The sequence below is a fragment of the Dipteris shenzhenensis genome, chromosome 7 (genome assembly GCF_047967505.1).
Source record: "Dipteris shenzhenensis isolate YYH24624 ecotype China chromosome 7, Dip_SZ_1.0, whole genome shotgun sequence".
Taxonomy (NCBI): Eukaryota; Viridiplantae; Streptophyta; class Polypodiopsida; order Gleicheniales; family Dipteridaceae; genus Dipteris; species Dipteris shenzhenensis.
This window is the reverse complement of record NC_141602.1, coordinates 34,289,786-34,314,587: the sequence shown is the minus strand read 5'-3', so window position 1 is coordinate 34,314,587 and position 24,802 is coordinate 34,289,786. Positions and strand designations below refer to the sequence as shown.

General features: G+C 45.1%; 1 protein-coding gene across 1 annotated transcript in view; it reads left to right on the top strand.

The window, feature by feature from the left end:
- Positions 1–24,802, top strand: part of PP5.2 (protein phosphatase 5.2) — a 108,801-nt gene that overhangs the window by 63,173 nt on the left and 20,826 nt on the right. The window contains exon 11 of the mRNA XM_087377037.1: positions 1,934–2,034. Coding sequence (XP_087233163.1) covers positions 1,934–2,034 — 101 coding nt within the window. The remainder of the gene's footprint in view (positions 1–1,933; positions 2,035–24,802) is intronic.

Below are 24,802 nucleotides of genomic sequence, written 5' to 3'. Positions count from 1 at the left end.
AAGGACGCCTGATGCCATCACATTTAATACCGAATGGTGTGTAACATGGATGCAAGCACCTATTCAATAGGAATGAAGTGAAAATATATTTACAAGAGAGATGTCATGCTTTTTAAGTTATGGGAGAGTACTGAATTGGCTTACCAGTTTGTTGAGAAGATATTCGGGTATATGGATTGCCTTGTGACATATCAGGGATAGAGATCTGAAGCTCTTTGAGCACTTCGAAAAGTGGAAGCTAATTATCCTTGGTTGAATCAAATCTTGGAAGGTATGCTTTGAGCATATGTCTTCAAGAGGTCATTTGTTTGGGAAAAGTATCTCCCAATGGTGGAACTTGCCTATAATGTGCTAAGCTTATGGCGATTGGTTTTAGTCTGTTCATACTTATGTACGGATATCAACCCAAGTCCCCTGTAAAACGGTTGGATTGAAGGTATTCAACTTGCAGCTAAGGATTTCTTGCTACATATGCAAGAGATGCTAATGATTGAACGAGAATCTATCAAGAATGCTAAAGATAGAGTGCGGTTTCATTCTGATAGACAACGTTTGCCTAGAGAGTTTTTTGAGGGGATGCTTGTATATTGTGAATGGTGAAGGGTTTAAAGTTGTTACGGATAGGGATTGTAGAGAAGTTAGCCCCTAGGTATTGTGGACCCTTTCTGATCTTGAAAGACATTAGTGAGCTTGCATATAAACTAGAATTGCCTCACCCTGTCTTTCATGTCATTAGATGGAACTAGTAGCGCATGACCAGATTTGCCCCTAACATGTTTTATATTGCTAAATAGAAATTCAAAATCATCAATACTTGTGCAATCAATTCATGTATCTCTCGTTAGACTCCTTTCCTTTCATTTCTGCTTTCAGCTCATGTTTGTGTTATACTTTGATTATCTCATATGCGAAAATATTACCTTTGATTGTTTGGTATTGTGCTGCTTCTATAGATAATGCTACCTGCAAGGCAATGAGAACACATGAAAGAAATGTAAAGTAGGGAATTAGATTCATATATGATTTCATTGCTTTTGTAAAAAAAAGTCATAATACTTAAAGCGTACATAAACTATTAGTCTTATGCTCATTTGCATTGTGTTTGTTGAACATGGCATGAACATTGATAAACCTGAGATTGCTGGTCTCTGTGTATCGTTCCATGAACTGCAAGAACATGTTCAACTCGTTAGTACTCTCATAATATAATTGGCCTCTATTTTGGTTGGATTTCCATTGATGAAGTTGGGAATGACAATTACAGATGGTGGAACCCCCAATCATATTAATGCTTGTGATATGCTCAAGCTAAAGAGAGGAATCGAATATTGATGGTTGCTCGAATCGAATGATGAATGACTAGATCTAAGATAATGAGATTTAGATACTGATGTTTCCCAAGATATTAAAGAGCTTCTAATTATCAAAGAGCAATTTCTTGTAAAGCAAAATTTAAACGAGAGAATTGTTGAGAAATAGTGCTAACACTATCCTATTGTGGTTTTTTATTTACATGAATTAATTATAGGAGATTTCGGCGTTTCAAATAGTAGTATTTCTTTTGATATGGAGGGTGGCCTTTGAGGTTGTTGTATCCTTGTTCTCTTGTTGTATGAAACCATTTTTCTTCTAGTGTAATTGCCTTGTCTATATATATTACTCTGCCAATATATCTACAATAAAATTATCTTCAAAAGGACTAAAATTTCAATGTCGGATTTCACCTTATGCAAAATAGTAGGCTTATAATGGTTGCATGTAGGAAATGGCAAATGATCTTACAAATTATTTATCCGGAAGCTGTGTGAAGCTTTGTTTCAGATTGCACTAGTTGGTGGCAAGTTTGAAAAGCATAATGGGGCACATTTATTTTTTGAATAAACATTTTTTGGACTGTTTACATACGTCTTGGGGTATGATTGGTGTTTTTCAGAGCTTGTGGTACGATCACATGAAGTCAAGGACCAGGGGTATGAGATCGAGCATGATGGCAAGCTGATCACAGTTTTTTCAGCACCTAATTATTGTGATCAGGTTTGCAACTGCTTCCTGTCCCTGGTTATGTTGTGAATTAGCCAAGGAGGAAGGTTGTACGTGATGGATTTGACAAAGGAAAAGCAAGGGTTGTTCCAAGTTTGATTCTAGAGAATGATCACGTTTGAGTAGACATGTGAAACGAAAATAATGTTATAATCCAAGGAAAATAATGAAAAAAGTTCGCACATTCTTAGTTATGAAGTCTTTTATCTATGGTGTTTCGGCCTTAGGTTTGTTTAGAATGATTGAACATAAGCTGAAAACAAAAAGCGGGGAGCTGAATAGCCCGTTTTTCTTTTAGTTTCAAAAGAGAGTTTGTTTGAGTATACTTGTGCTTTCTAAGTTAGAAATGTATTTTTGCCTCTTTGTAGAAACGAGACATAAGTGTAAAGGGCCATTTAGTTTTTTATGTTTTAAATAAGAGAGAGAGAGAGAGAGAGAGAGAGAGAGAGAGAGAGAGAGAGTTTCTAGTTTTTTGAAAGTTTTTGTTTCTTGACTTGCTTGTTTATTTTTGCTTAAGTCACTTGCTTCGTTTCTTCTTTATTTCTTGTTTTCATTCTCTTTTGTTTATTTGACGTATTTTAGTAAGCACTGGGTTTGCCCAAGAGACTCCGCGGGTCTTTCGAAACCCAGTATAGCTGCTTATGCTTGGGCACTGATGACGACATTGCTTTGCTTGCTAAGTATGTCTTCCTTTTGTTTTTCATAAAAGTTTTTGTTTACCTCTTTTTTCTTCTCTTTCATTTTCTCTTTTATTTTCTTTGTAGATTTTTGATCTTTAGAACAACAAAAATTCTAAATTTGTATGATTGGACTTATTCTAGTCTTACAAAGGTATATATATATATAGCATAAGCCCCACAGTGGTAGCTCTAAGAGAAATCTAAGAAAGTCTTTCTACTTATTGCAGCTTCACATATATATATATATATATATGTTGAACCTATCAATCTAGGATATACTGCCTCTCAAAACAGATTGTTTTCTGCCCCTGCTCCAAACTAATGAGTAAATATGTGAACAAGTCATAGATGCCAAAGATTAAGCCTGTAGTAAAGTAATGACAACAATGTGTTAGAAATAGCCAAGAGTTGATGTATGTGTGTAGGAAACAATTTAAAAAAATTAGGCTAACTTTAGATAATCTTTACATCACAATAGGTGATTTTTTGTTTCAACAAATTATAGGAATCGCTATGGGCACTAATTGTGCTGTCTTTGTAGCAAACTTTTATATTTTCACTTATGAATTTGAGTTTATGCAACGTCTTCTTTCTATCATTACCTGCTCTATCGGTTTGCATAAGGTTAGCCAAGTTAGGTGTTTTATAGGTGATTTATTGTACCAGATGTTCCCCACTTTCAAGACTTTATGTACAAAGACGCTTGTGCTTTGGAGAAGGAATCTATCCTCGTGACTCTTGTGAACTGAATTGCACTTCAACAGGGGCTTCTTGTATTTTCTTAGATCTTAGACTTTCTCAATCTACCGTAGAATGAGAGGGTGATATATATGATAAACATGAACAACCTGAATTTAGTGGTTTACACGTTATAAAAATGCCTCACATTGACTCATAAACATTTCTGATTTGGCAAAATATGGAGTCATTTCTTCCCAATTCCATAGATTTTCCCGCCTTTGTACAACCAAGGGTCTTTTATCACTGAATGTAGTAATTTGATTACTTACAAGAGGTATAATCCAAGAAAATAATAAAAAAAGTACGCACAATCTTAGATATGAAGTCTTTAATCTATGGTGTTTCGGTCTTAGGCATGTTTGCAATGATTGAACATAAGCTGAAAACAAAACGGGGAGAGTTGAACACCCCATTTTTCTTTTAGTTTCAAAAGAGAGTTTGATCGAGTATGCATGTGCTTTCTAAGTTAGGAATGTAATTTTGCATCTTTGTAGGAAGCGGTACATTCATTTAATTTTTAATGTTTTAAATAATTCATTCTTTCATGCCTACATGAGATAGAGAGAGATAGAAAGAGAGAAAGAAAGTTTATTAAAGTCTTCGGTGTAGGTACGAAACAAAGAGAGAGAGAGAGAGTGCAGGTACAAGACGAGTCGATAGAGAAGTCACGTCAATCTTAGATAAAAATGAAGAAACACAAGTACAAAGTACTTGTACCTAGACCTAGGACTAAGTGTCCTAGGTGTCACATAGGACTAAGTGTCCTATGTGGCCTAGAAGGCACTAACACTATAAGTGCCTACACTTATGTCTACAAGGCACATACCATGGCCTATAGGGCATCAATAGAACCACCAGAAGATGGCCTACAAACCCCCCTCCATGGGATGGGCTGACCTACTCTGGAAACGTCTCAGAATACCTGGTAGTTTCTGGTCATGGTGGCACATGTTCATCCAAAAGGATATAGCCACCTATGAATGTACAAGGAATGTCAGATCATGTAACAAAGGGAACCAAGTGTAAAGCCTGTCGGAAGACTTCGAACTTGGGACGAGGAAGTGCCTTTGTAAACATATCTGCGATGTTGTCCTCTGTGGGAAGATAGGACAACTCTATGTCTCCTGCTGACAACCGCTCCCGAACATAATGATAGTGAACTTCAATATGCTTGGTACGCGCATGAGACACTGGGTTACGCGCAATGGCCAAAGCACTCTGGCTGTCAGTGTAGACAATAGTGGAGGATGTCTAGCAAATACCAAGATCTGTAAGTAACTGTCGAAGCCAAACACACTCTACTGTAGCGGTGAAAGCTGCCCTGTACTCAGCCTCACAGCTAGACGTGGCAACTGTCGATTGCTTCTTGCTGAGCCAAGAAATACATGAATTGCCAAGCAAAAAACAATTGCCAGTATGTGACACTCTGGTGTCGGAACATCCTGCCCAGTCACTATCCGTGTAAGCATGCATGGTAAGTGAACCGTGATCACCGTAGAAGAGGGCTAAATCTTGAGTGCCTCTGAGATATCTGAAGACTCTCTTCACTGCCTACCAATGCTGTGAATTGGGCATGTGCATGAATCTTTTGAGCTGAGATACTGCATACTGCAAGTCAGGTCTGGTGTGACATAAATAAATAAGGCATCCAACAGCCTGCTGATAAAGAGTGATATCATATGGTGGGCTCCCATCATGAGCTGAGAATTTGAAGCCAGGGTCCACTGGAGTAGAGATTGGCTTGCAATCCTCAAACTGAAAACGATCAAGGAGCTGTCCAATATACTTGGACTGAGACATCATGATACCCCCCTTAACATGAGCAAACTGAATGCCTAAATAATAATGAAGTCGTCCCATGTCTGACATGTCAAAAATCTGCTGCAAATCAGCTTTGAAAGCTGCAATTTGCTGAGTATCTGGGCCCGTGATAAGCATATCATCCACATATAAAATCAGCACTAAAAAATCAGATCCACTCCCACGGACATAAAGAGTGGGTTCTGTGGGACTATTCTGAAAACCAAGGGATAGTAAGTGTGCATGAATTTTGGCATACCATGCCCTGGGTGCCTGCTTCAAACCATAAAGGGCTTTTCTAAGCCGGCATACCTTATTTTCAGAATTAACAACCTCAAAGCCAGCAATGGCAATGACACATCGAATGGTAGTAATCCTGGATGTGGGAGCAAATGTCTCCTCAAAGTCAATGCCTTGTTGTTGGGCATACCCTTTTGCAACAAGACGGGCTTTGTATCGATCTATGCTGCCATCAGATTTCCTTTTTAATTTGTAGATCCACCACGTTCCAATGGCATGCTTGCCAAATGGGAGATCTACTAATTCCCATGTGTCATTTTTGGCAATAGATTGTAACTCAGCTTTCATTGCATCCATCCACTCTTTGCTGTCAAAAGCATCTTTATGGCACAAAGGCTCTTCATTGCAAGCTGTAGCAAGGAGTGCAAACTCAAGAAAGTGACCATGCTGTCTATTCCTTGATCTTGTCCGGGCAGCAAAAGGCTAATCTTGTTTGCTATCCCTCAATGTATCAAGAAGCCATCTGGGAACTTGCCTTTGCTGTCTATTGACAGCTCTTTCTTCAATGACTGCATCATGAGTAATGGGATCATTTTGTGCCGGAAGAGAAACCTGCAAGTCAGCATGAGGTTGGGGCTGATTATTGCTTAGTGGAGGGCTTGCAGGAGGCTCATGTTGCTGCTCAAAATCCTCTTCTGTTGATTGCAGAGGTAACCAAGATTCAAAGGCATCAAACATGTCAATATCTGGCTTTGCTTTGCAGTCCACAAGAGGAGAAGCTGAATGTTCAGCAAAGATCACATCTCTACTGACAATAATATTCCCATTATTTGGTTGATATAACCGATACCCTCTGCTCTCTTGGCTGTAACCAATGAATATGCATTTGATTGCCTTGTCATCAAGCTTATGTCTCAGCTGAGATGGTACATGAACATATGCAAGAGACTCAAAAACTTTCATGTGTGAAAGTGAAGGCTTCCTGCCTTTCCATGCTTCATAAGGTGTGATATTCTTTAATGTCCGTGTAGGTGATCTATTCAACACATAGTTGGCACACATTACTACTTCAAGCCAAAATTTTTTGGGCAAAGACTTGGCCTTAAGCATGCATCTAGCCATCTCCATTGTGGACCTATTTTTTCTTTCAGAAACAGGATTCTGCTGAGGAGTGTAAGGAGTAGTGCATGAGTGAATAATGCCTCGTGAGGATAGAAATGCATCAAACTCCTTTGACATATATTCACCCCCCTATCTGTGTTGAGGGTGACAAGCTTGCATCCTGATTCATTCTCAACCATATTCAGCCATCTCTGAAAGCATAAGAAAACTTCAGATTTGGCCTTTAAAGGATATACCCAGCAATACCTTGTGAAATCATCAATGAGAGTCATGAAATACTTGTATCCTCCAATGGCACTTGTCCTCATTGGGCCACAGACATCACTGTGTACTAGCTGCAATTTCCTTTGTGAGAGTTTTGGACAATTCTTTTGAAAAGGAAATCGATGCATCTTACCCAAAAGACAACCCTCACACACATGTTTGGAAACTGTGTGAGTTTGAGGTACATCATTTGCCATTTGCTGTGAATGTAGCTTTGCAAGAGCTCTATAATTGAGATGGCCCATTCTCTCATGCCAAAGATGAGTCTCAGCAAGCTGTGAATCTGAAATAGCCAATGCTTCAATAGAAAGTGCAGCTGAATGATGATCAAGGTGATAAAGCCCTTTTTGCAAAGTGTCAGTGAGAACTATGGCATTGTCATCACGAAGATCATATACTAGGCATCTGTAGCCATCAAAAATTACTCTGAAACCTGAAATAGCAATTGCTGAAATTGAAATCAAGTTGACTTCAATGCCAGGCAAAAAAAGAACATTTGTCAGAGTGACAGGATGGTTGGAAATGGATGTCAGCTGCACATCTCCAACTCCTTTTACAGCATATGAAGCATTATTGGCACATGTAACAGTCCCCCCTCGAGTGCATCAGCTAGAGAATGAAACAACTGTCTGCAAGATGTGACATGCTTGGAAGCACCACTATCAAAGTACCAGGACTGAGCATTATTAGCAGTCAAAAGTGCATCAGCTTTGGAGGGATCAAATGAGCAATGGACAGCCCATGCCCAATCATCCTGAAGAGCATGTGCATGTGAAGCGTCTGCTGGCTCATGGGATTCAATGGCATGTGAGGCATTAACTGTCAATCCTGCTTTCTTTTTCTGCGAAGCAATGCGCTTCTTGCATTCTGAAATGTCATGTCCAGGCTTGCGACAATAGTTGCATCTTTTCTTCTTTCCCTTATCTGCTGTATTTTTAGATGCATGGGAGGAATTGCAGCTGCTATGCGTAGAAAGAAAGAAAGAAAGTTTATTAAAGTCTTCGGGAGACCGTGAAGGTCTATGAGACTAAAGATAACTGATACAATGAGCATAACGGTCGCGGAAACGGGCCAGCCAACCGTTTCTACAAAAAAGAGGTTACGAAGAACATCTGAAAGCAAAGTGCTCCTCCGACTCGATCTCCTGCAAGTCGCAAAGTGGGCGGCCCTCTCGTGGGATACCCTCTGCGCGTCCGCTCTCGATCCGTAATCGGTGTGACGAAACCCTAAACTGATCGAGGGAGATCCGGAGCGCATGTGGTCGATGAAGCTGTGTGTAAACCGGAGGTGTGATGAAGCCCTCCTGTGAGATCTGGAGGCAGTGTCGGCGGTAGAATTCGAGCTTCACAGGAAGCTCGGAGTGAAGAAACCATGTCCGCCAGGTGTGGAGTTGGAGCAGATCCGCTCGAATGAGCCGGTTGACCTCCTGGTCAGTGGGGGAGAGGGGAGATGGTGGAGCGTCGAGGCTGTACTGAAAAGGCGGCAACCGGTCTAAGTCGAGGCCCAGTCGGGTGAACCAACTGGAAAGACGACTATACCAACATCGCTGGTCCCCATCAACGGATAAGGCCATAGAGGAGGATAGGGCTAGCCAAGGTAGGCGAAGGCGACCATCGGCGGAGGAGCTGAAATCCCTGACTCTGTGGAGATAAGTGATAGCCTGGAAAGTCGCATCAAGCTGTAGGGGTGAGGCGCCGAACTTTGCTAGAATGATCTGGTGTGGTACCGATGGTTTGCTGCGGATCATCCGAGCAAACATCAGTATCTGTAGGCGCTCGACTCGAGCCCACTCTGTGTCTGAAAGGTCGGCTCCCCACCACGGGCTACTGTACATGCCTGCTGGGTGGACCAAAGAATCAAAAAGGAGAGACTTGGTCCGCGGGTCCCGGAAGTGGGAGTGGTAGCACTGTCGCTCCAGCCTGGCAAGAGCGGCGTAGCCCCGACTGATCCTGGCTTGCATGGTCGGGTGCATCGTGAAGATCGGGCCAGAGAAGACAACACCCAAGTATGTATAAGAGTCAACTATCTCAACAGGGTCGTCGGCGAAGAGGACCTGCTCTCGGTGCATAGCGGGTCTGGAAGTGTTGAAGATCATCATCTTGGTTTTCCCAAGGTTGATCTTCAAGTCATGTGTATCACAGAAGACCTGAAGTCCATCCAGGTTGCTGAAGACCAGTAGCAGAAGAGGATAGTAGTACTACATCGTCTGCGTATAGAGGAGAATCTAGATGACAGCCTCCGCAAGAGAGCAGCCTGCACCTCCGATTGTCCTGATGGTGGTCTCGAGCTCGTCGATGTAGAGGCCAAATAGAGTCGGTGACAAGGGACATTCTTGTTTGACTCCGATAGTGCTCGTGATCTCTGGGGTCCAGCTGGTGCCAATCCTGATCTGGCCCGTCACCCACTCATAGAGAGCTACTACTGCCCAAATAACCTCTGAGTCGTAGCCTAACTCCTGCAGGCGTCTGACGAGTCGGGCGCGGGGAACGGTGTCGAATGTCTTACGGAAATCCACAAAGCAACAATATACTCTCTGTCTCGTGTGTCTGCCTTCCTCAATGATCCCTCTAAGTGTAAAAATGTGATCGTAAGTCGAGTGATCCGCCCTGAAGCCGGCCTGTCCGGATGCCCTGAGCCCCTGTACCTTTGCGCGAGCACTGACCTCGCCATCTAACACTAATGCATAGATCTTGGACATAACATGTCCAATCATGATGGTCCTGTAATTCCCTCGATCCATGGGATCTCCTGCTTTGTGGATGGGTGTGATAGTGTTCAGGGTCCGGGCTCTGGGGAACCCGTGGCAGACAGCTTCATTGAACAGCGTTGCCAGGATGGGGGCTAGAGTTTTGATGCCATAGGCAACAAACTCTGTGCATAGGCCCTCATGATTCTTAGCTCGGCCGTTGTGAAGTTTAAGCGTTGCGTGGGTGACTCCCTGGGTTGTGAAGAGGGTACAAGAAGTGGGGCAGGGGGTGGTTGAGAGGTCGGGAGGAGGCTGATCAGGGATATCATAGAGTGTACGTGCATAGGAGTGCCAGAGGGAAGTGTCTGTGAGGGGGGAGGGGGATCGACGTTCTAGGAATTTCCTACAGAAATTCTTGGAGTTGCTACTAAACAGAATGTTCAGTAGCGTATCCTCATTCTGGCGCAGGAAGGCTAGCTTCTTGCGAGGGACTAGTCGACGATAATCCGTGGTGAGATGTGGGTTGGCCCTAGTGTTTCGCTGGGTCGTGAGTTGGAGTGTGTGGCGTAATGCTTTACACTCGTCATCATACCAGCTATTGCAAGGGGTGGAGCCAGCGGGTGGAGGGCGGGTGGACCGAGTAGTGGAAGGAAAAATTTGGCGGGCTGCATTGTGAAGGGAGTGGGTGATAAGGGTGGCTCGGTGATCTAGAGAGGGTATGGTGTCTATGTGTCTGAGGAGGGAGGCTAGGTGGGCTGAGTAATCAGGTGAGAGGTTATGATCAAAGTGTATATCATGATAGGTAGTGTAGTGCGGGGTGTGGCTAGGAGGGGCTCAGGGCGCAAGGATATGAAAGAACAGGTAAGTGTGGTCGGCTCTTGGGGGTAAGGGTGCAGTGCGGAAGTCAGTGATCTGTGGGGCTAAAGCAGGAGATCCCAGAATGTAGTCGATGACACTGGCTCCTCCGCCATGTGGGAAACATGTGAAACCAGAGGAGGCAGGCCACCGGTCTAGTCCATTGTAGATGACCAAATCATGTATACGTCCAAGGTCCAAAAGAGCCTGCCCATACGCAGTAACGGGAGCGCGACTGTCAGCCGAGGAGCGGGGGAAGCCTGAGTCCTCTGTGTCTATCTCAGGTAATAGGACCGGATCTGAGTGGAAGTCCAGGAGTGATGTCTGATGTGCACCTGTCCTTGCGTTGAAATCCCCAACTACAATGTCTGAGGAGAGATCTAGATAGGGGGATACCCCCGTATCCTCACGTAGCATCCGTGTGAAATTGCAGCTGCTGTGCGCAGATTTTGGCTTGCCCATAGGCTTGGAAGCCTTGCCTCTTCCTGTCTGCTGTGAAGTAAATGCATGATCAGGAATAATGGCTTGTCTGTTAGCTCTACTTTGCTCTTTCTACAAAAGCAAAGTAACTAGCTGATCGAAAGAATAGTGGTCTGGATTACCCATGGCCACTAATCGAAGGGTTGTAGCAAACCCTTGATATGTATCTGGCAGTCCATTCAATGTAGTACTGACAAGCTGTGAATTTGGCACCACCTCATCAATGTTGGCAAGCTGTTCCATGAGGTCCTTGACCTTTGTCAAATATGCATCCATTGACTCACCTTCATTCATATTCACTTCCTGTAATTGCCTCTCAAATATGCAACACGAGCTTCATTGCGAATCTGATATAGAGAAGCCAATTATCCCAAGCATCCTTTGCTGTCCTGCAAGACCAGATGTGTGGAATAACGATTCTCTTGCATGATAAAGCAATGCATGAATGTGCATTTGCATCTCTTGCATCCCATCTTGACTGTTCTTGATTTGGAAGAGCAGCAGCAAGAGTGCTAGAGGAAGAGGCATCAGGAGGAGTATCCCTTGCAGAAGAACCAGCAGTAGAAACAACCACTGAAGGATTGGCTGGCCTCAGATCATCCCCAGAAACAATATTCCACAAATGCTTTGCAACAAGAATATGTTTCATGAGATAAGACCACATCGGATAGTTGGTGCCATCCAACTTATCATCTTCACGAAGAACTCCAAATAAATCTTGATTGCTCCCAGCCATAGCAACTGTGATAACCTGTAAAAGACCTGAAAACCCAAAAGCCTCAAGGCTATCACTGCAATAAGCTGGCTGTCCCAAAAATGACAGCAAATATCTGCAAATTTCTAACCCAAATCAAAGGGCAAATGCAGATCTGACCCAAATGTGACTGTGACAGACCTTCACTGCAAAAAACAGCAAATTTGGCAAAAGCCCCAAATTTGTTGAGGGCAAATAGGCCAAAAAGAGGGCAAATGTAGAAAAGCCCCAAATTTTGCTGAAATTTTTGCAAATGTGACCCAATGTATGCAAATCTGACCCAATGTCCTGCAAATGTATCTGAATGTCCTGCAATCTGACCCAATGTACTGCAATGTAAACAAGAAATTGCAGACTAAATCCCAAAACTCCAATATTCTTGCAAGAAATTGCAATCAAAGGAGGTGAAAGGAAATGAAAGCCCCAAATTTTCCAATGTCCTGCAAATCAGCAAAATCCCCAAATTTCAGACTGATGGTATGAAGTACGGTGGCTGTACGACTGATCTGTATCGTGGTACCACTGTAGGTACGACTCTGTACGGTGGCTGTACGGAATAGCGTAGAGTACGGCGCAGGTACATGTGACGACGGATGTACGGTGCAGAGTACGATGCCGACGGATGTACGGCGACCTTCCATGCAGATGTACGGCGACGACGCAGAGTACGGTGCAAAGTACGGCGCCGACGGATGTACGGCGACCTTCGATGCAGATGTACGGGTGATGCAGGTTTGCTCACATACGGACTGTACGACGCAGATACTGTAGGCAGTACGGTACAACATTGAAGGTACGAGAGATTGTGGAAGCTGGACGCCTGAATATTGGATAGCAGCTGAAGAGCCTCGAACAGGTTGGGAATTTGTCGACTAGCAAGGCAGAAAACTCTCCAATGAGCAATGGAGGACTCGGGGCTGAGGAGAGCTAGAAGGCTAGAGCAATACCTGCTCTGATACCATTGTAGGTACGAAACAAAGAGAGAGAGAGAGTGCAGGTACAAGACGAGTCGATAGAGAAGTCACGTCAATCTTAGATAAAAATGAAGAAAGACAAGTACAAAGTACTTGTACCTAGACCTAGGACTAAGTGTCCTAGATGTCACATAGGACTAAGTGTCCTATGTGGCCTAGAAGGCACTAACACTATAAGTGCCTACACTTATGCCTACAAGGCACATACCATGGCCTCTAGGGCATCACTAGAACCACCAGAAGATGGCCTACATTCAGAAGACCGATGGGTCTATGAGACTGTGAAAAACCTGGTACAAATGAGTTGTGGTGGTGGAGCTACTAAACGAGCGTCCACACCAATGCAAATGCATAAAAAGCAGAATGTAAGTACTAAATGCTAAGTACAACATAGTCATGTCATGTCGGTAGTCGACTATCTCATCATCATCATCACCATCAAGACATCAGGGTGGATGAGGCAATGGGGGCATGAAATCGGTGATAGAGTACTGTCGGCCACTCAAAGGTGCAGCCCTGGCATGTCTCCTGGTCATATGTTGATATAGTTGACTCCATCGATTTGGAAATCGACTACAAAATACTGGTATAAAGTTGAGAATTTGATCAAAGAGATGAATCGGGCCAAAACCCCATAGCTGTCTCTGAAGAGGTAGGACACTTGAAGATGAAGTGCTCCTCTGTCTCAACCTCCTGCATGTCACACAAAGTGCATATGCGCCTCTCCCTGGGTAGTCGCTCCGCTCTACCACTCTTGATACGAAGTCTATGTGAAGAGATCAAGAACTACCCGGGGTAAGTAAATCTGAGTGTACCGTGGTGGGTCAATGAAACCCTCCTCTGTGATATGTAAGAAGTGATCTCTATAGAAGCCCAGCTTCACTGAAAGATCACTCGGGCCCAACCAGTTCCAGAATGTGTGTAGCTATAATAGATCCTCACGGATAACCTGGTCGATCCCTCATGTGATAGGAGGGGAGAAAACGGAGCATCTATGCTGTACTGGAAGGGAGGTAGTTTGTCCATGTGGAGCCCGAGTCCCTCAAACCATCTCTCTATGCGTGCATACCAGCACCTCTGGTCTCCCCCTGTTGCAAGTGCCATAGAAGAGGACAGTGCTAGCCATGGTAGCCTGCTACATCCCGAGGCGTAATCCCCATACTCCCTGACTCAGTACAAATACGTGATGACTTGAAATACAGCATCTAGCTGTATGAGATAACTCCCAATATGACACGTGGCACTCCTAGACACCTAGTACTAGAAAACTCACACTAGGACTCACTAGAACAAACCAAAACTGACTCAACTCGACTTGATTTCCTAACACCCCCCATGGAGGAAAGGTGAGTGACTTCTGAAATGGAACCAAGAACAGAACATGACAATGACGGTTAGTGGATTGTGCAATGACGGTCTAGAAGTAGACATGGATTCCATGCTAACTCAGAGACAATTGAGCATGGCTCAGAGGCTAGTGAGCATGGTATAGACTCAGAGGCTCAACTAGCATGGCTTAGAGACTAGTTAGCATGGTATAGACTCAAAGGCTCAACTAGCATGGCTTAGAGGCTCATCATGCATGGATGCATGAACATTTGGAAACTCACATGCTAGGCCTAATAAATAGAGCTATCAAAACCAATACATGGTTCCCACAATACATCCCTTTTGTAAACTACTCGGTGCTTTCTATCAATTCAAACAACGGATTTTGGAGAGGCATTTGAATGAGATGATTGCGAGTTGCCAAACACATATACTTGAACTTAAGAGTTTGCAATTAAGCTGGAATTAAGACTTATACAGCTTAAACACAAAGTGACATCATTGGAGAATGCAATATGATTGAGGGGCCAAGACGCCCCCCCCCCCCCCCCCTTATCCAGGCTCACTTTATTCTTGAAAATGGAGATACAAGACCAAGGTGCAATGCACCTTCCAAACTGATGAACTCAGTGAAAACCTAGGACCTGGATACAAGACTCAAGAGCACATATACAAGGTAGACAATAAAAAGGAGGACTCCAAGCTCAGGTTTCAGCTCTTGGCTTGCCCAATCCACAAGGAAGAAGCCTGCAACAATCACCACTTACATCCAACATTAGAGACAAGCACTAGTTTCTAGAAAGATAGTAGAAACAACATGAAGTAGTGCTGTAAATGAGATAAACTTGACAATACAGGCTCCCTTCGTGACTTGACCCTTTTGTAGATGAAGTCCTTGATGCCTCTGAAGCTACCTTGGGTGAGGAGAGTGTGGAAATGGGGCTGGAATGAGAACAGCTTAGAAAAACAGCCTGTAGGCTAGAGAGAGAGAGCTTTTATGGAGTGATAGCTGTAGAGAGAGAGTGCCAATGCTGATCCCAAGGGAGGAGATGTAAGAGAGGAGCTGCCGCTGTTCCAGAGGTGCACAGAAAGGCAGATTTCTGCAAGGGAAATGGGATGGAACAGTAGAGAGAGAAATTCTGCAGTAGAGAGAGAAAGACTGCAGCAGGAGAGAAAAAGGGGCTGTGGCTGCTCCAGGCTAGGTGAAGGAGAGAGGATGCTGCTGCTGTTCCAGAAGAGCTGAGAGGGGGCAGATTTCTAGAGAGAAGGGGCTGGAACTGTAGAGAGAGAATGTGCTGTTGTAGAGAGAGAAAGTGCTGCTGAGGTGAGAGAATGGCCTGGGGAGAAGCTGGCTGCACCCCACCCAAGGAGCTGGAGAGGTTCTGCTGCGTCATCCAAAAGGAGGGAGAAGAAAAGTGACGAAATTTTCATGTGTGGAATGAAGGGGAGAGGCCTTCTTTTATAGGCTCAGCCCCCCCCCTAGGCCTAGAGTGGAAGGTGGACACTTGTCCCAGATTTTTGGTGGGCTGCAGTCCCAAAGAGGACAGCCCACAACCTGCCCCAAATCTACCAGATTTGGGGCCAAACACTTGGCTTGCATGCCCTGCCACTTGCCATGCATGCTGCCACATGTGTGGGATAGGTGGACTGACCTGCCAGCTCAGATTCCATGTGGCAGTCTGCCACGTGTCAGCTGCCACGTCACTCCCAAAAACCCTAAAATTTCAAAGTTGTCAGAATTTAATTCTGATCGCACCCACGGGTTCCTAACAGCTTAGACTATCTATTGACGTACTCTAAGGTCATAATTGAGCCATACTGAGCTCATTTGTTTGTCGTCTTATCTTGTATCTCCATTACTCTTGGCATGCTGCCAGGCCCACACCCAAAGCTCAGGGAACATTCTCTTGAATGGTTCCTAGGTCGGTATGCAATCTGTGCATTTGATTGGTCCCATGTTTAGGTACTCAGGTAGATGTCCCTCTCAAAGAGAGGCCATCACTCTTGTGGGTCACTAATGCCCATAACCCCAAGCAAGGGGGTCCACCCTCAAATGCTAGACCTAGTTCCCATTGTCCGTAACTGAACAGAAGGAAAACATTTCATTTCTTAATAAGCATACTATTGAAAAACAAAAAGAAATAGTACCAAGCAAGTGGATACATGTTGAAGCAGGATGACACCTCTCTGGATTCAAGGACTAATGAGAGACATGGAGCCACACACCATAGAAAACCCATACATCATTTTAGGAGGACTATCCAAGGCAGAGAACCTTTATTGACTCAACACACATGATTTATTGCATTCATTTTTCGGAAACACCCCCTGGGCAGAGTACCCAAGTACAACATACTTAGAAAACAAATGGATCATCATCTCCATCGTCCTCTGGAGGGAGAGAGAGATGGCAGATTTGAGCAGTGAGAGCATGAACTTGTGTTGGAGGTTGTCATCTTCATCGTCACTAGTAGCGGCTCTAACCCAACTGGCATGGTCCTTAGTTTGATGTTTGGCAAGCTTCTAGTAGCATCTATCCTCCGTATAACCAAGCTTGTTACAAAAGGTGCACTTGAGAGGCGTGAATGACTTTGTCTTTCCATGTGTTGGTGGAGGCCTAGGTTTCCATTTGCTGGTGGAGGCAAAAGCCTCTCTAGTATCTGATGAATAGATATGAGATTCTTTGTTCCGGCAATCGTTTTCGAGAAGAAGAGACACCATATCATCAAAGGTAGTCGTGGCAAGCCTAAGTACTTCAAGAGTGTGCTCAAAATGAGTGACTCCTTCCATACTCTTCACGAGGACAGCCATTTTGTCCTCGTCGTCCGAGGAATACTTCAGGTTGGAAAGTTGTTGAACAAGAGATTGCATTTTTTCTAAATGTGCACTCAAGGTATCACTATCCTCCATTTTCAAGTTATAAAGTTGCAACTTCAAGAAAACCTTGAAGTCCATGATTTTGTTACCAAAAAGATTCTCAAGACGCGCCCAAATCGCCTTGCCATTGATTTGAAGTCGACATGATGAATCAAAGTGTTATCGAGGCAAAGTCCGATAATGGCAATAGCCTTTGAGTTGTGTTCCTTCCAATTGTTGAGTTGTTGGGAATCCGCCGTTGTAGTGTACTCCTGATCATCCTCAATAACATATCATACATTTTCTTTCATGAGGAGAAGCTGCACCTTAGTTTGTCATGTAGGGAATCCTTCTCCCTTGAACTTCTCCATGAGCAATGAGGTTGAAGAGAGAGAGAGCTCATTGTGTACCTCGGGAAATGGCAGAAGAGAAAAAAAAAAACGGGTAGAAGACAAAAATGGGCAGGAGCAGAAAACGAGCGGAATGGCGGGCAGATTGGGCGGAATTGTAGGCAGATTGGAGTAGAAAATGGGTGGCTAGGCAGGACAGAATGGCGTGAACAGAAAGTCGGGGCTGCAGCTGAAGTCTCCAATGTTTGTTGAGGTCGACCTTGAAGAATCCATGGTTGGAGAAGCCACAATGTCATTGGAGAAGCTCATTGTTGGAGAAGCCAATTGTTGGGGAACATGGGTTGAAGGGGAAGGGAGCTCTATCTTGCAGGAGAGGATAGCTTCCATTTACGAGCCTCCCTCATCCTCTAGATTGAGCATGGAGAGTAAGGAAATGGCTAGACACATGGCACATGTTGGAACTAGATGGGAGGCAAGGTAGTCTAGGCCAAGACATGAAAGACTAGACTAGATAGCAAACATAATGGAAAGGGAAATAAAATGCTAGAAAGAAATGAATAACCAAAGGAAAGTACTCACATAACCAAAAGAGGCTCGAGGCTTGATTGATTTGACAAGTGAAAGTACAATGCCTTTATAGGATAGGCACACACACTCTTAGTACCAAATGTATCTGGAATAACTCCCAAAAGTACTTACATAACCAAAAGAGGCTTGATTGATTTGACAAGTGAAAGTACACTCCCTTTATAGGATAGACACACACACGCTTAGTACCAAATGTATATGGAATAACTCCCAATATGACACGTGGCACTCCTAGACACCTAGTACTATAAAACTCACACTAGGACTGACTAGAACAAACCAAAACTGACTCAACTTGACTCCATTTCCTAACAGAGGGAGGGAGAGAGAGAGAGGTAGGGAGGGAGGGAGAGAGAGAGAGAGAGAAGTAGAAGTAGAATTGATTAGCGTCCTCGGGGGGCAAAAAATGACCCATGGGACCCGTCTCGATACAATGTAAAAAGAGTCTCCTCAAGGAGAGGGTCAGGAGTCTATGAGTTCCTGACGACAGGTAAAAAGACGAGTGACAAAAGATCCCAATGCTGCCGGAGAGGCAGTGAAGAGAACTGATGTCAACTGAGCGGAGTCCCCCAGTATCTGCTGGTAGTCCTCCCTGATATGTGCATATCGGGGGCACTGTAGAGCTACATGTGCCTCCGTCTCAACTGTCTGCATGTCACAAAGGGTACAGACTCTAGCATGTCTAGGCTGGTGTATCCAAGCTCCCTGCTCAATGGCAAATGTATGAGATCTGGTACGGAACGTGGCGATGTTTCTACGATATAGAAGGGGGATAGGTGTGCTAATATAAGACTGAGCATGAGTCTCTATGGACATGTATGTAGACCAACATGTGGGATTTATGTTGTCTTGGTAATATTCCAGCTTTACCCTCTTTTCACTTGTCAACCAATGATTCCGCAAAGTGCTCAGTAAAGACAGTTGAAACTCTTGCATGTTGACCTTTTCAGGCGGCATGGTCAAATATGCTTCTATGTAGTGAATAGATGACAGGTAGTGGGCCTGGGCACAGTGTCAAAGGTCTTTCGAAAGTCTACGAAGCATATGTAGACTCTGTGATGTCTGGATCTCGCCTCCTCAATGATAGCCCTCAGAGTGAAAATGTGGTCTAGAGTAGAGTGCTGTCTCCTGAATCCTGCCTGGCCTAGTGCTCGCTGCCCCCGTGCCTCTGTATGACTGCTGATCTCTCTCTCTAGTACCGATCCATAGATCTTGGACAGTGTGTGGCCAATCATGAGGGTGTCATAGTTTCCGGTGTCCATGAGGTCTCCTGCCTTGTGTATCGGTACAATAGTAGTGGTGCTCCATGTTGGTGGGAAGTCGTGACAAATTGCAAGGTTAAACATATGTGCAAGGATCGGTGCTAGGACCTCCTATCCATGTGCGAAGTGCTTTGTTCGAAGGCCTTCGTGATCCTGTGCTTTCCGGTTGTGCAGTCGGCGAAGTGCAGCCCGCATATTCTACGTAGTGAATAGATGACAGGTAGTGGGCCTGGGCATAGAGGACATGTCTGGCGGTGTCTGTCTCAGGACATCATATAAGGAGCATGCATAAGTGTGCCACACTCCCGGATCAGTGATGGGGATGGGTGGCTTCTCCTCCCAGAGGAATCCCCACCCAGTGGTTGGGTCTCCCCCTCGAAATGATATGATGATCTCATCAATCCTATGTGTGAGGAAGGCTCGTCTCTTACGGCGTGTCAACCGCTTAAAGATCCTATGTGCCCCATGTGACATCAATTGACCCAAGGCTCGCATCTCTTTGCACTCCTCATCAAACCAGTGGTTTTGAGGCATCTTCCTATCTCGTACCCGTGAAGATCGTGTCGTAGGAAAGGATCCGGTGGCAACATCTTGTATCACTGTGAGAAGGGTAGCTAAGGCATGGGCGAGGTCTAAATCAGCCTCCAATAAGGCTGGAAGCTCTCTGGCTAAGTGACACACATACACTGGATCAAGGGCACGGTCAAAGTGGATTTGGGTACAGGTAGCGGTAGGAACTCTCCCTGTGCCTGGTATAGTAGCAAGAACATCGAAGGCTCGATATGAGTGATCGGCTCCTAGTGGGTTGGCGTATGGTGAGGTGATGTATCCGTGAGACAAAAGCCAATGGGCCCAATAGGTAGTCCACTGTGCTAGTTCCGCCTCCATGTGGGGATTATGTGAAACCCTCAGATGATGGCCATCTCTGAAGGCCATTGTAGATGATGAGGTCGTGGATAACTCCCAACTCAAGTAGGTGTCGCCCGTATGCTGTCCAAATCTTCGAATCCCAAGTTTTGCACATCTAAGTCTGGCACCATGTGGGGGTCTCTCTCATACGTGAAGTCAAGTAAGTCCACTTTCCTATCCCTCGTCCTTGCATTGAAATCCCCTAGAAGGAGGGTGCCTCCTTGTCTGGAGAACTCTATGATATCATCATGTATCGTCTCATAAGGACTATGCCCCTCTGTCGTGACATCATGGACATATGATGACGTGTGTGGAGGAAAATAGCATACTGCAATGAAGACTGGTCGGGCATCTAGTAGCTGCACTCGTATCCACATGTGACGTGCATGTTCTTCTCTCGTACCACATGTATGAGTGGTCTCAGGTGTGTTTTGAAAAGGACGGCTACACCTCCAGAGCCTCGTTCTCCGCTCTCTCTCCTCATTTCTCTCCTACGAGCAGACTCCCAAATGTACCTTATCACTGCGGGCAGCCCTCTCTCTGGGCTCTCATGTGTCTCAGTGTAGAAGATGATGTCTCTGCTTGTGTATGTCTTCGAGAAGCCACCTGGGTCGAACCAAAGTGTACCATTACAGCTCCATACAGCCATACTCAACTTGTTATGTGCACTCCTCTCTCGGCTCTGACACCGTCATAGTTCACCCTCTTCCTTCTCCCCTTCTCCCTTGTCCCCTCTTTTAGCTCTTTCTCGAATAATCACCGTGCCATCCCTGTAGGCAGCTCATTTCCCCGCTCTCTTGTCATTTCTCTCCTATGAGCAGACTCCCAAATGTACCTTGTCACTATGGGCAGCCCTCTCTCTGGGCTCTCATGTGTCTTAGTGTAGAAGATGATGTCTCTGCCTGTGTATGTCTCCGAGAAGCCACCTTGGTCAGAGCAAAGTGTACCATTACAGTTCCATACAGCCATACTCAGCTCGTTATGTGCACTCCTCTCCCGGCTCTGACACCATCATAGTTCACCCTCTTCCTTCTACCCTTCTCCCTTGTCCCTTCTGTCAGCTCTTTCTCGAATAATCACTCTGTCATTCCTCTAGGCAGCCCATTTCCCCGCTTCCCGTGTTGCCATGACCCGTGTCATGCTTTCCCTTCTACGTTCCTGCTGTAGAAGGGTGAGTTCATCATCCAAGTAGATCTTGGTCCCCTTCAAGGATGCTCGCATGCCCATGAGGTTGGACCTATCAATTGCAATCCGAAGTTTTAGCACTAACGGTCTTGTTTGTCAGGGGGGCGTGAAATTCTAAGTACTTTAATGTACTACAAGACCGTGACAACTTTGGTTTTAAAAGTCCAAGCGTGGGCTTAATAATGTGTAATTAAACGCGGCATGGTGCCTAGCACATAAGCGTAATTAATCCCTAGGCCCAAAGGCATTCCAAAGAATTAAAAGAGTAGTTGTTGGGAAATGATGACGTGGCATTTTTAATGGGTCCTCCAGAGGGCCATGTACTTCAGTGGCCCCCCTAGAGTTCCAGTTGGCTCTAGTGCCTTCTACATGCTCCTTTGCTATTCCTCGATCTTCCTGGGTCTTCTAAACTATTAAAATGGCAGCGGAAGATGCAAACAAACTGAAATTATAGAGCCACACAGAGAACACTAGAGATAACAAAATGTACCACCACTGATCTGCTGTAAATCAGCCCTTAAGCCAGGGCAGCAACTGAAATACAAGATATCTTGAATAAGATAGAAAATAGGAGCTGCTGGAGAGGCTGAACTGAAGCAGAGAAAAAGGGGGGGAACACAAGAAAGCGAAGCCTGAGAGCACGGAGGCAGGAGAAGCCTGAAACGAAGAGGCAGAGGCCTGGAGCGGGGAGGCAAGGGCCCTGAAGAGGCAAGATCTGCTGCGGGAGTGTGGGCAGCCAACTGAGCAGCTGAGAGGGGGCTCTGAGGGGATGGTCAGGAGCAGGCTGTATGCTGGAGCCTTGAGGAGCTGCAAGAAGTGATGGAGGAAATGAAGGGAAGGAGGCCCTTTTATAGGGCAGGCCAGGGGGGGTAGTCGGCCAGTCTGGCTGGACCGACCAGCCTGGTCGGTCAGGCCAACTGGGCCGACCAGCTGGTCGGCCAGCCTACCCCCTCTGGCCCCCCTCGCTGCATGGGGGCTGGTCGGCTGGCCACGCCTGGAGATGCGGAATCTCAACACCCCCTCTCAGCTCCAGGGTGTGGCACAAGACCCAGAGAGCTAGTATGACGTTGGAGAAGGGGAGGAGAAACAGATTTGGTAAATATGTCGGCGACGTTGTCGGAAGTGGTGCTGAAGAGGAGCACAATGGTACCGTCAAGAACCTTCTCTCGCGTGTAGTGGTACTGAATTTCAATGTGTTTTGTCCGAGCATGAAAAACCGGATTGCGAGCAAGGGCAATACAGCTTTGATTGTCACAAAAAAGTGTGGTAGAAGTGGATTGCTGAAAACCACAATCGAGAAGAAGGCGCCGAAGCCACACAGCCTCACAGGTGGCACTACACATAGCCCGATACTCAGCCTCGGTGGAAGATAGGGCGACCGTGGGTTGGCGTTTACTGGACCAGGAGATAGCCGCAGAGCTTGCAATTACCTTTGGGAGTAGGACGGTCACTGGAGGGATCTGAAGGAGATGAGTTATTGGCAGAGGACGGGGTATTCTTGGATCGTGATTTGGGACGATGGGCCACAAGAGCCTCAGAAGAACCATCAGAGGTTTTAGTGAACTGTTCTTCCTGATCCATCATCATGGGGACAAGTTCCTCCCAAGTGATGGTGCTGAGGCGGCCAGAGGTAATAAGAGAAGAATAGAATGCTGCATATCGACTGTCAGTAATAACATGAGATAAGAGAGTAATAGCCATATCTTCGGAGGAGATAGCCTTGCCTGCATGGAGGATGTCCTGATGCATGCTCTGCATTTTGTTGATGTGGTCCCGTATGGAAGGAGAAGTAGTTGGATCGAGGCGGCGAAGCTGAACTTCCAAGGAAATACGTTTCATGGGAGTGACGCGAAGATACATGCCATCAAGAAATTCCCAAATAGCACGTGCAGAAGTAAGATGCTTGATATGATTGAGAACCCCTGGTTGACAATTGAGAAAGATGAACGAGCGTACACGAGCATTCAATTTATCCCAGATAAGAGAAGCATGTGGCTCCTCCTCAGGTGACGGACGAGGGATCCCGGGATCAACAAACTCAACAAGATCATAAGATTCCAATACAGACGCCATCTGAATTTTCCAAAGAGAATAATTGGTCCCATCTAACTGCCGAGCATCTGGAAATGTAGGAGGAGTGGGAATACGTACAGGCTTGTCAGACTCTTGAAAGAAACTGGACATAGGGGATACGCAAAGATCCGGAGTAGAATCCTTTGTTTCATCAGCCATAACTGAAAACAGGGAATGGACAGCAACAAGGGGCTGAAGAGAACGGGGCTGGTGAAAAGATCAAGGTCTAGAACAGGGCCAATCTCAACAATCGAACCCAAAGATCAAGAGCCAATAAGTGCTGCCAAAAAAACCCCTGAATAAAGTCGTACGGGTGAAGACGGGAGCCGACCCGATGCGCGATGAAGGAAGGGGGGGAGAGGCTCTTGATGAAGCAGTAGGCTGCTATTGATAGCCCGGGGGACTGCTATTGATAGCCCGGGGGACTGCTATTGATGAAGCAGTAGGCTGCTATTGATAGCCCGGGGTATGGAGATAACAAAATGTACCACCACTGATCTGCTGTAAATCAGCCCTTAAGCCAGGGCAGCAACTGAAATACAAGATATCTTGAATAAGATAGAAAACAGGAGCTGCTGGAGAGGCTGAACTGAAGCAGAGAAAAAGGGGGGGAACACAAGAAAGCTGAAGCCTGAGAGCACGGAGGCAGGAGAAGCCTGAAAAAATAAAAAATATATATATTAGGGAGGGGAGAAGGGAGGGGAGAAGAAAAAATAAGCAGAAAAAATAAAAAATATATATATTAGGGAGGGGAGAAGGGAGGGGAGAAGAAAGCTCTGTAGTCAGTGGAGGACAAACTTCTTCAACTTCATCAATATAGAAGTTCCCAGATCAAAGAGTAACCTGGTGCTCTGATACCATATTAAAATGGCAGCGGAAGATGCAAACAAACTGAAATTATAGAGCCACACAGAGAACACTAGAGATAACAAAATGTACCACCACTGATCTGCTGTAAATCAGCCCTTAAGCCAGTGGAGGACAAACTTCTTCAACTTCATCAATATAGAAGTTCCCAGATCAGAGAGTAACCTGGTGCTCTGATACCATATTAAAATGGCAGCGGAAGATGCAAACAAACTGAAATTATAGAGCCACACAGAGAACACTAGAAAAAATAAAAAATATATATATTAGGGAGGGGAGAAGGGAGGGGAGAAGAAAGCTCTGTAGTCAGTGGAGGACAAACTTCTTCAACTTCATCAATATAGAAGTTCCCAGATCAAAGAGTAACCTGGTGCTCTGATACCATATTAAAATGGCAGCGGAAGATGCAAACAAACTGAAATTATAGAGCCACACAGAGAACACTAGAGATAACAAAATGTACCACCACTGATCTGCTGTAAATCAGCCCTTAAGCCAGTGGAGGACAAACTTCTTCAACTTCATCAATATAGAAGTTCCCAGATCAGAGAGTAACCTGGTGCTCTGATACCATATTAAAATGGCAGCGGAAGATGCAAACAAACTGAAATTATAGAGCCACACAGAGAACACTAGAGATAACAAAATGTACCACCACTGATCTGCTGTAAATCAGCCCTTAAGCCAGGGCAGCAACTGAAATACAAGATATCTTGAATAAGATAGAAAACAGGAGCTGCTGGAGAG